This window comes from Austrofundulus limnaeus, unplaced genomic scaffold (genome assembly GCF_001266775.1).
Source record: "Austrofundulus limnaeus strain Quisiro unplaced genomic scaffold, Austrofundulus_limnaeus-1.0 Scaffold74, whole genome shotgun sequence".
NCBI lineage: Eukaryota > Metazoa > Chordata > Actinopteri > Cyprinodontiformes > Rivulidae > Austrofundulus > Austrofundulus limnaeus.
In genome coordinates, this window is record NW_013952476.1 from 517,468 (window position 1) to 529,868 (window position 12,401).

Here is a 12,401-nt window from a genome sequence, read left to right on the forward strand (position 1 = left end):
GTGTGTGTGTGTGTGTGTGTGTGTGTGTGTGTGTGTGTGTGTGTGTGGTGGATGAGCATGGGTCCTGTATCTGTGTGGTCTTTGTCTGTCATTGTGTTGGTTAGCTAAGTGATAGTGTAAGTGTGACATTGACAGCCGCAGTCTGTCACACACATCCCTGCCTCGTTTGTCAGGTTCTACTGTGTTTCACTTGTTTGGAGGCAGCTGGGGATAAAATTGCAGAGGTGTAAAATAAGTAAGTACAAAAACTTTACTCAAATAAAAATGTTGGTTTTCTGTACTTTACTTTTTACTTCTATTCCTTGCATTTTAAAAAGGAGAAAGTTGTTACTCCTGTGTCATTTTGGTTTGTTTTTGTAAAAAAAAAAAAAAGAAAAGAAAAATTAATGAACTGTCCAGATATGTCATACCACCAGACAGTGAACCCAACTGTGGTTGGATGAGAAGTATAAATGTATATGATTCTGACACTGTTGCTTTGCATGATCCATCACACTTGTATGACACAACATCACACTGCAGCAGGACATGTCAGACATGTAGCTGAGTATGAAGGTGACTCTAGGAGAGATATACTGTATCTGTAGCTGAAACATGTAACCTGCATTATAGTTATTATGTTCTTTAGAAAAAATCTTATTGGGAGGTAATTTTTCAATAAATGACATTTTGGAAATCATAACCACTCACTACTGTATATGTTTACTTTAATACTTCAATACATTTTATATCATAAATTTACTTTTGATACTTATTTTATTTTTTTATTAACCTTTATTTAACAAGGCAAATCCCATCGAGATCACAGATCTCTTTTGCAAAAGCAGCCTGGGCCTGAAGGCAACCTATTGTTCGTGTTTTTGGGGTGTGGGGGAAATCTGAGTACCCGGAGAAAACTTTAGGTTACTGTCGTAACCCCGGTTCTCTGAGTAGCATGAGTGAGTGTCTCACATTGGGAACGCCTTCGGCGTGATCTCATCAGAAGCTCGTATTACATTACGCCAGCCAGGATTGGCTGGAAATCAGCCTGTCAGTGACAAGGATGGCCACGACCCTCCCCCTATATAAAGGGCTGTTCCAGCACTGACAGGTTATTCAAAAAGATTATCACCTCTTCCTCGCAACGTTAGAGCAAGGAGGGTGACTTGGTGAGACTCATGCTACTCAGAGAACCGGGGTTACGACAGTAACCTAAAGTTCTCTTTCATAGCATTCGCTTCGTGTCTCACATTGGGAACGAAAATACACCGACTCCCGTATTGCTCAGCAGACTTAACTACATGCCAGCTGATCAGAGCATCACTTCTTCTGTGCACTTGGTGCTACACTCAGAACTGAATGAGCCAGTGATGGTGCTRTGACATGAAGTTTATAAAACCGAGCAAACGTGTGAGGAGAAGCCCAGCTTGCTGCGGCACAAATTTCCTGAAGGGACACCCCTTTAAGCAGAGCCCATGAAGAGCTTAAGCCCCTGGTGGAATAGGCATGCAGGCCCTCAGGAGGCTGCAGCCCATTTGAACTAAATGCTAAGGCAATCGCACCAGTGATCCAGTGAGTAAACCGCTGTTTTGTTACCGGTTTCCCGCACTGATTTTTAGCCCAAGAGACAAACAGATGGTCACTTTTTCTGGCCTGTTTCGTCCTGTCCATGTAGATACGTAAAGCACGTACTGGGCAGAGTTTGTGTAGCCTCTCCTGCTCCTCAGAAGAGAACAGAGGAGGATTAAAAGCCACTAACTCAATAGGAGAGTAAGAACCCCACACCTTAGGCTCAAAAGCAGGGTTTGGGAGCAGGGTCACYTTAGAATTGTCCAAAGAGAATTTTGTGCCGGATGGGTGAACTGATAAAGCATGAATCTCACCCACACGCTTAGTAGAGACAAGTGCCAGCAAAAGTGCTGTTTTCAGCGGTACCAACTTTAATTCCACCTGATCCAGAGGCTCAAAGGGCGAAGTAGTGAGAGCCTCCAGTACCAGAGGAAGGTCCCATGTAGGGGTCATGGGTTTTGAGACTCCTCCTCCGACTCAAGGGATGCTTGGGCGTGTTTCAAGCCGAGGCACACCACACAGGTTGGGTGGGTGTCCCAGCTTGATATTTTATTGCCACACGGGCAGGCCCGTGGCTGTGGGCCCTCCACTGGTTTTGCTGAAGCCCCCGCGGCCTCCATGTTCCAGGGAGATGTTTGAAGCTACGTTAGCTGGTGACAGCTAGGCTAACCAGGTATGGCTAGGCTTGGGGGGGAGTGTTGCGACTTCCCGTTGGGGTAGCTCAAACAGTTAAAGTATTGCTACTTAATTTTTTTAAGTATTGTTACTTATATAAGTGTTGCTACTTTTTTGATGGTATTGCTACCGATAACCAGACACTCTGTGCGGTGCTGTGCTAACCCAGAGCAAAGCGCCCAGCGACCGCGCTTGCGCACAAGTCTATGGACAGTTTAGCTAGGCTCTGAGAAGAGGCAGTACCTGGAGAGAGCTGGTGGAACTTCTGCTCGTTGCGAGAAGAAATTTTTGAAATTACCTGTCAGTGCAGGAACAGCCCTATATATAAGGGGAGGGTCGTGGCCCTCCTTGTCACTGACAGGCTGATTTCCAGCCAGTCCTGGCTGGTGTAATGTAATATGAGCTTCTGATGAGATCACGCCGAAGGCGTTCCCAATGTGAGACACGAAACGAATGCTATGAAAGAGAACCTATGCAAGCACGAGGAGAACATGCAAACTCCACACAGATAAATCCCAGGTCCGAACCAGGGATTGAACCCAGGACCTTCTTGCTGTGAGGCRTCGGTGCTAACCACTGAGCCGACATACTCTGGAAGAAGTCCTTTGTCAGGTGGACATTGTATCCTGCACTTAAGCACAGTAAATATCAGATGCTTTACTCGAGTACTATTTTTAAAGGAGATTTTAACTTTTACCAATGTCGTTTTACAGAAAGATTCTTGTATTTTCACTCAAGTATCATTTTGAGGTACTTTATATAAGGCAATTGAAGAGCATCCAATTTATAAATGCTTCCACATAAACGTAATGCTTTGCCCACTTCAAAACATCAGAGCCTGTTCTAGGTATCTCAACAACAGTCTGTAGGACTGCCCTACAGGCCTGGCTTAGACATCAACACTCAGTCCTCTGGAGGAAGTTGACAGACTGTAGACAGGCACGGGAACTGATAAATGGCCTAAATCTTAGGTTTGGGAAAACTTTAAGTACACTGATTGGAGTTCTAACTGGGCACAACCTGCTCAACCACCACAAAATGGTGATGGGACTCCATGACGATGTGTGTGATGTCTGTGGCATTGAATTGGAGACCTCTTTGCACTACTTAGACCACTGCTTGGCTCTGAGCAGTTGAAGGAAATGAATTTTTGGAGACCCCTTTATGGATCCTGAGAGGCTCAGAACACTGTATTTCAAACCGTGTGTCTTTCATCCAAGGGACACGAAGGTTTGAATAAAGCTTTGTGTCTTTTATCCATCCCCACTCACTTTAAACCATAAACCCTAATGCTTTGTTTCGTCTTTAAATGGTAATATTGAATATATATTTTTAACATCATTAATAGAAAACTCTTGTCAGTTGTATTATTGTTTGTTTGTGAGTCGCTGATGTTTGGAGGGGATATAATGTGGTGGTGTTTCCACCCAACTTGTTGCTTGTTCATCTGCAATTCTTATAATTTTATGCAGATGCTTTTAAAAGATCAGCTAGTGATGACATGAGGAGCAGATTAAAGTCTGATTGTTACAGTTTTGGTGGGATATTTTTTTATTTTTTTATTTTTTTGTAACTGCTGTATTTAGATATCTGGTGACAAAGTTTGTTTTGATTCCAGCAACAATAAAGGAACCACAGTGACCATCCAGGGACTGGGAATGTATTTGACCGCTGTTGTTTTAGAGAAATCCTTTTCATGCGTGCAGAAAAACAAGCTCAGAAACAACTAAGGGTCTTGTCTTTCTAGACTGCGACCACAAGGCTTCTTGTATTTACACTGCTTCCCCGTCTACACCACTTCAAACCGCACAGACTTAGATTTTAGTCTCTGTTGTCACCCCCTGTCTCAGTCCATCGCTCATCCCCCTCCATCCACACACACACACACACACACACACACACACACACACACTACAAGCCACAGTTGTAAACATGCACAGAGAGCCCCTCCAGCCAACCCCAGACCTCTAGGATAGATTCTGTCTTGAATGTTCGCTGGTCATCGGCTCATCTTTCCTTCCTGTAATTACACATAGTTGTGGACTTTAATGAACGAGGTAGAGAGAAGCGCTGCGGTCAGCAGACACAGTCGAGTCTTCAGCAGATCTGTTGTGAGCTTTCTCTCCCCATCCTGGCCACCGCATTTGGAAACGGAGGGTTACAATCAGAAGCCTTTCCAGTTTCCCCCCTCAAGGACTGCTCTGGATGAAAAGCTTCCTGTCAACACCTTGTCCCTCTCCTCTGTCCTGCCCCACGTCTATAAACTGCAGCCCCTGTGTTCCCTTTAAAGCACAATGGGCTGTATTAACAAACTGCTGCTCAGGGTTATGGGGGATGCTTTGCTTTAGCCAAGTAGAACTGGATGCTGCCCAGAGAAATACTAGATGCTATTACGCTGTTTGGATTGAGTTCTTTTTTTAAGTCTTGTTGCAAAGCAGTAATTGACCAGCGACTGGAGCTAAGGTTATCCAATAGGATTATTTACTCCCATTTAGCTCTTTCTGTGATCTTTTAGAATTAGTGTGTGTGTAAGGCAAGACTGCGTGTCACAAAGAGAAGTGCCTAACAAAAGACAGATTCAACCCACTTCATGGCTTCAGGGTAGAAGCAGAGTTTAACCGAGGTCACTTTATTTTACTGAAAAGAGAACAATGGAAATAGTTAGCTGCTGTCAATGGATGTCTTGTTTTTTGTTATTTTTTTTGCAGTGAAATAAAAACACATATAGCTGAATTGTTCCTGGCAGGATGTAAGTAAACATGCCAGACTTGTAGAATAAAAAAACACAACCGTAATTGATCACGAGTGGCTTTATGGTTTTCATTATAAGCAATGAGTTATCACAGCTTTTACCAGAGAGAAGAAGATCAAGTGAAATCACCAGATCAAGTGCCTTCTTGATTGGGAAACGGAGATGGCACATGTTTAGACAAAAAGAACCCACTGTTCCACTCAGACCTTGTTTGAGGACGCTGTAATGATTCTGAGCTTGTGCTGTTTGCCCTCAGGGAGGATGAAGATGCTTCTCACTGCGCCGTTCCCATCTCCACCAGTCTAATCAAGCAAATCATGAATAAGACTGGAAATGAGGACAAACCAGAACAGATCCTGGCTGATTTCTACAGTCCGAAGACCACCAGTGAGCCACCTTGGCCTTATGTCTCCAGAGATGCTGACAGGTACGCTTTTTAAACTTTTGAACAGTTAAAAAAAACACATTGCAGCAATAATGAAAGTGGTGTTTTGATTATCTTGATGTGGAGTTATGTCTAAAATTGAACAATTATTGCCTTTACTTGTGCTAAGAATACCTAGCATGAACTGTTTTGTTTTAAGGGAACAGCTATCCGCTTTGGTCAAGCTGTTATTAGGTTAGCCATATAATTTGAGCAGACAMATTTTCAAAATCAGATTTGTTTATCTTCAAACTACTCTGATCTTCAAATACTTTGCAGCCTGCATTTATTTGAGTAGAAGTGTTGTTAAATTATCACTAGAAGTGTCTCAGGCTGCACAGGAAGTGGTAAATCTGTTGTCACGTTTTGCATTTGTAAATAACAACAAAATGTCATGTAAACAACCATGTATAACAACAGTGAGCGTCCCAGCCAATAAGCTTATCAGTTTTATCCAAGTCAAAGTCGATTTATTGTTAAATCTGCATAAGGTGCAGGACAAACACAGGATTGAAATTACRTTACTCTCTCAGACCTCTGATGAAATGAACATCAGAAACATTAAGCATCAAAATAAAGTTATATTGTTAAACTAATTAGAAATAGAAATGTAACGGGATAACGTGCGTGCATAAAAGTTTCTGGTATTGACATCAGATTTAAAGTGACATGTGCAGTGATGTGTATTTAGTGTATGTATGATATACAAGTCCCTAATTTTGACATACAAGTACAGTGAAATATGTAGTGGGTTGACATTAATGGTTATGACTAATGCAGATATAAACAGTGGAACCTGAATGAACACTGAAATGCAAGGTGGCTGTCGAACATAAACTTGTTTTCTCCATTCAGGACATTCAGAACATCATCTACAACTGGTCAAAAAATCTTAACTTCTGAAAAAAACCTCACTGCATTGGCTATAATAAACAAAACTATTTTAACTTAGTTAATACCTCAAAGTTTATGTTGTAAAGCTTCCCTAACCCACTTTCATTTACACACAGTGAACACAAAGCAAATCAGGGCAGAGAAGTAATGAAATGAAATGTATCTAAGTCAGACTCATTTATGTGATGARTGTTTAACACTAACACCTTATGATCCATCCAGAATGCTTCAATTTTTATAGAAATTTACTGCAACAGGCATTAAATCTCAACACAGCTTTCATCGAGATCAGGTTTCTTACAACATTTGTCTTCCTAAGTTGTCAAAGTATTTCTTCAGTTAGGAACTTGTCTTCATTGCTTTGCTGTTGGGCCACATTTTTAAATAGTTACCTGGTAACMAAATGCAGAGTTGAGAATCAGACATTATCAGACTGTCATACATGCAGAAAGAAAACCGTCGCTTTTACACACAAAGCAAAGCCTTTCGTTCAGTTTGTTTTCAGTCGAGTTCTAAAGACTGTGTGTGTACTTGTTTTTGCTACAGAGTGAGGACCGTCATATTTTGAACCAACAAAGTGAGGACATTTTTGAGTCATAAGGATATTCACTTTTTTGCAGCCTTACTGCWCTGTTCTAGTTAGATTTAGAGATATGGTGTAAATTAAGTTAGGGTTAGAAATAGGAATAGACTAGTAATGGTTGGAGTTAGGGAAAATGTCTGGGTTAGGCATCAATACAGTTAYAAAAATGAATGGAAGTCAATACAAAGTCCAAGGATGTGTATGTGTGTGTACATGTTTTTGTTACCTGGTGATATTTTTTGACCATTTTCACGGTACACAGCCTTGTGAGGACCGACTGTTCCTAATGGGGACAAAAGCTCAGTCCCCATTGTGGGAAATACCATTGGTGGTTCAGGTTAAGGTGTGAGTTGAGTTTAGGATCAGGTACTGGGGTTGTTAGGTTTAGGGTAAGAGGTCATGGTTAGGCTACCAATAAATGAATGGAAGTCGATGCAAAGTCCCCATGAGGATAGAAGAACAAACGTATGTGTGTGGAGTAGGGGTGAGTGTGCATGTACAACTTCACAGACCTCTGATGTGAAACTGTCTGCAGACGTCCCTCTGGATATCCCAAACCAATCACATATCGAAGGAAGCAGTAGAAAAGACGAACACACGTTTCCCCGCAGGCTCCAAGCAACAAAGAGTCCCAGTGGGTCCGCTGGACCTGTGGGCCACATGTCTTGCCTGTGGTCGCTTCAAATCCTCTGCTCCTTTTACACAAACACACTGTTTCCCAACTCATGCAGACACACCATACACATCGCTCACCTTCAAATGTCACACACGCTCTGACGTTTTCAGTCTTTGTGGGGGGGCTGGGTTCTGATTTTGTGGTTTGGGGTCATCTGTCAGGTTAAAGTCGAAGCACGGTTCCCTTCCCAGAAGTTGGCGGTTTGTTTCTATGCCAGGATTTGGTATCTTTGAAGGTGCTTCTGTAAAATGACTGAAACTCGATGTCATCAGAAGTGAATTATAACCACACATCAGTTGTTTTGTTTTAATTTAATGTTGAAAACACTGATTGTGTTTGTAAAAGGGGTTAACATCTGAACTTGCTTCAGAAAGTTTATACTTTGGTGTCTGAAAGGAGCAAAGGAAGTATAAAGTGGTAAATGTTATTTTCTCTGTTCATTGGATATTTAATGGCAGAGAGTCACCTGCACAATCATTAAACAAACATTTTGTAGGGGTTGGAGTCAGGGAACTGTGAGCAGCAGCCGCTCAACATTTACACGTTTAAAACCCTGAAACTGCACAGTCGGTGGGTTTTGACAGAAGCAGTTGAGCACATTTCTTTCAATTACCTTCTTGTGAGCTGTGTAATATGATTTATGATCCCTGCACTTTGCTGTCCTCAGCTTTGAGGTCAACCGCCTTTTCAACCGCACACACTAACATAAACACCAGTAAATGGTAAAGAAAAGCTGTTCCCAGTTTTGGTTCCGTGTCACAGCAGCGAGTCTTTGGGGTGTGTGACAAGTTTGAGTTGGCAGGTTGGGCAGCTTGAGCCAAGTCCAGGTGGCCTTGTGGGAAAGGGAAAACTGGGTTGTATTTTATGACTTTGAACTTCAGAGAAAATGTGGGGGGGAAAACTGTTTGTTTGGCTCTCCTCTGGCATCCAGCTCTGTTTAGGGCTCATGAGACCACGATTGCTTTAAAATGACTGCTGTGTCAGTGAATTGGTGGAAAAATGATCGTGTGTTTTTGTCTGCCCGGCTGTTTGTCGGAGTCTCAACATGCCAATGTGTGATCCCAGATGCCTTGTCAACTCTTCCCTGAATGTGTTTGTGTTGCATAATGTGCTGACAGGCCATTTCTTTCTTTATGTTTGTTTAGTCTTTGTGACTGCTGTCAGYGTGTTAATGGTCTGTCGGTGTAAAAATTGTTTATGTTCAACGCGTTTTAATTGGTTTTTTAAAATCTTGAGCTTCCATGTGTTCTGTAAAATGTCCTGYAGCCTCAAAGCTGAATTAATTAAACAGATATAACTCAGATTTTATTTCTGGTGAGTGAGTGTATTTTAGTTGTATGACTTAGTTGGTCAGACTCAAAAGCCTGAATTTTGCCTGAAACTCTCAGACTGAAGAAGTCTCTTGGAGGAGAGACGAAACGTTTCATTAAAGAAGAACTCGTCCAGAAGACCTATACAATTTTTTTCTTTTGATTTTTTACCTGGATTACTGAGATGCATCAGGACATAGTTGGTCAGACAGTAATTGCTGCTAATAATAATAATGTCTGTCTCCAAGTAAATATGTAGTAATTGGTTTAGTGCTTGTGCTTGTATACCAGTAGGCCTACAGCAGTGGCCTAAATAAAAACCAGAACCACTAAAGAAAGTTCAGCTTGTCTGCTTGTCTCTCATCTTATTGACTCGCCATGATAATGACTCACAGTGGAGTGATGTAAAATACCACCATCATTTACTTTAAACTGTTTGTAAACTTTACAAAAAACACACCAAGTTAGTTAGTTTATTTCAAACATGTATACAAAACAAAAAAGGATAAAAAGTGATAACAAATTTACAAAATTAACAAATTTTTAACTAATTTAACTAAGTAATTTAACTAATTTAACTAATTAACTGATTTAATTAACACCAAAGCTCAAGTTGGMTTATATATTAAGAGTAACAGTGCATAAACTTCAAAGCACCACAATTACTGTTTATCCATTATTCCTCCATTTCTGTTATGTTTGATTATGTCATGGTGTAAAGAAAATTTTTTTAAAGATTTCCCCATAGACAACAAGAGCATTTTGAGCTCTAAAGCTCTCAGATATTTCACAGCATAAACATCATTCACAGGTTAAATGAGTCACAGAAAGCTGGACTAAACGTGAATGAACTGCGTGTTTTATATCCCCTTTAGTTTCTGAACATTATTCAAAGAGTTTACAACAGATTGTTCAACTTAGTGTGATGTTGTCTCACTGTAACTTTTAAACTGTCTGAAGTTTACAGAACATTTTGCAAATAAGATTTTATTTCCACAATCTTTACACTTTTTATTCAGTTTGTACATCCAAACATTTTGTCTTCTCCCACCCAGTGCCTCGTTGACTCAAATCTTCCCAAAGTGCTCACACAAACTCCCACCGACTTCCGCTGGTTTTTCTTCAAACAACAAAGAAGTGACGTGGCTTTATAACTTGTCATGTCTCCTACAGAAAGCATTTGAGACAAAATAAAAGTGGTGTTTGTCATGACTGAACTGACCAGAACCTGCGGTCACTATGGGAATGAGTTTCTAATTCATAGTGAACGCTGCAGATTAGGGCTGCATGATATTAAAAAAAGTGTTTTTTTCTTACCCTGAGATATGAAACAATACAGGAATTTTCAACAGATGACTTGAATAACACAGTAAGTTCTGCTGCAATCTTGTTGATCATTAACCTGCACTGATCTTACCTCTTTTGTGTGTGTTGCAAGCATGTTTTTAGACCAGAGGTTCTCAAACTGGGGTCCCTGGACCCCCAGGGGTCCGTGAGAGGTATCTTGGGGGTCCTCAAAAATTTTTGCTAAAATGTTAATTTGGTTTTTATTTTTAAAAATGCATGGATAACATTGAACTAATAAAACAAACAAAATAAACGTAATAAAAATATATATTCCCATGGCATTTAGGGGTTGAAATGACAATAAATTATCTTTTAAAACAGCACGGGGTTTATGAGGGGGTCCCTGGAATTTTTTTCGCCCTTGGAAGGGGTCCCCAGACCCAAATGGCTTGAAAACCCCTGTTTTAGACTGTATTGACTGAGGGTGGAGGGGCTCAGCAGCCCCCGCTGGACAGAAGAAGTCAGAAAGAGTGACAGAAGTCCGTCTCCAAACACAAGCAGCTACAAAACAACCAACAGAAATAGAAGCTCTTTTTATCGCTAGTCGTTTTTAACAAAGAAAATGCTGCTAAAAGGATTAATAAAGTCTCTGGTTTGACTCAGAACAGAAACAAAACTAAAAAAAGCTCCCAGGGATGTTTAAACCAAAAGATCGCTGATTCGCTCATTTCGCTGTCAATCAAAAAGGGATTCAGCCTCCGACAGATCATCCAATCATCATGCAGAAGCTGAGCGTCCGAGCCAGCCGAGGCCAGCCCACTTCCCCATAGAACCCCAGAGATGCTCAGCGTCCGATGGGTGGGACAAAGCCAGCATTTATCCAATGACTCATCTCGTTTTGCTGCAGTCTTTGCATCGCAAATGAGCTCTGTAGACGCTCAGCGTCCGACTGTTTAAAGCACCGTGAAGCTGCGGGAATGAGGGAGAGGAAAGCTGCGTCGTTACCAGTGATAAGAAGCTGATTCTGAACAAAAGTTGAGCGCGTTGTAGCGCATATTTAGTCAATGACATGTACTCACAACATTATGTATTTGATCTTTGTTTATTTATTTATTTATTTATTTATTTATTACATTTTAGGGGAAGCTGAGCTTCCCTTACAGTCTTAGAGTTGCCTCTGCTTCATTGTTCTGCTTCAGTTTGTCTTCAGAAATGTTCTGGTTTTTTCTTCACATCTGAATGTTTCTGTCTTGCAGTCAAAGTGTATCCAGCATGCGTGCTCAGATGGTTTCTTCCCCTCACAGGTCGGTTCTGGAGCCTCTCACCCAGTGGGACAGTCCAATGCAGGTGAAACTGTCCCGCTGGAAGTCCGGTCTGAACACTCTGCTGGTGGAGCTCCTGCCCTGGGCTCTCCTGACCAACAACTCTCAGTGGGACCTCTGGCTTTTTGAAGGAGAGAAGATTGTTCTGCAGATACCAGCTGGAAAAGTCATTGTTCCACCCAACTTCAAGGTCAGGCGTCACACTCTGCACTCTGTCAGAGAGCTGCTTAAAACTAAAGAAACATTATCAGGGCTGGGCTGAGGCCGACGTGTTTCCAGTTTTATTTCCAAACATGTCTAAGACGAATAGTTTTGTCTTCAAACTCAGTGGTTCCAAAACTGTTCAGCTTTTGACCCAAAAAATAAGAGTTAATGTGTCCTGTTTTACTGAACAGATTTTATTAACCTTATTAAACAAGCTCATAATGACAAAACAACAAAATKTACTCATTATGACTGCTGTATTTATTAACAGTTAAGGTGAAATCTGTGTGGCGCCAAGTGTAAAATATTTGAGCTCACTTTCTGAGTGAGTTTTAAAATGTCATTTTAAAATTTTAACTTTATTGAGCTCACTGCTCATTTTACTAATTGTTATTAAATGTTATATTTAAATCTTGAATAATATTTAAATACTAAATCTAAATAAGTAAACCTAATGTAAAAGTTAAATCTTAAATGTTGAATTTAACATTTAATTTTTTCAGAATGAAACGCAGCCCTTGCTGTTGGTGCTCGGCTCTTATGATGTCATCATCCTGCGACAATAGCAACCGCTAACTCTGCTAACGTTGCACTTAGCACCGAATAGAAATCATGCTTTTGGCAAAAATCTACATCAAATGGGATTTTTGAAGATTATTTAAGGATCCTGCTTTTGGTTTTATCACTCACAGCAGGGATCTGAACTTTAGGAACCACTACTCTCAG

General features: G+C 40.9%; 1 protein-coding gene across 2 annotated transcripts in view; it reads left to right on the forward strand.

Annotated features, from left to right (window-relative positions):
• vps13b (vacuolar protein sorting 13 homolog B) overlaps nt 1-12,401 on the forward strand; it is a 394,105-nt gene that overhangs the window by 359,811 nt on the left and 21,893 nt on the right. For both annotated transcript variants that reach the window (XM_014010833.1, XM_014010832.1), the window contains exons 51-52: nt 5,232-5,402; nt 11,454-11,661. In XM_014010833.1, the coding sequence (XP_013866287.1) occupies nt 5,232-5,402; nt 11,454-11,661 (379 nt within the window). The remainder of the gene's footprint in view (nt 1-5,231; nt 5,403-11,453; nt 11,662-12,401) is intronic.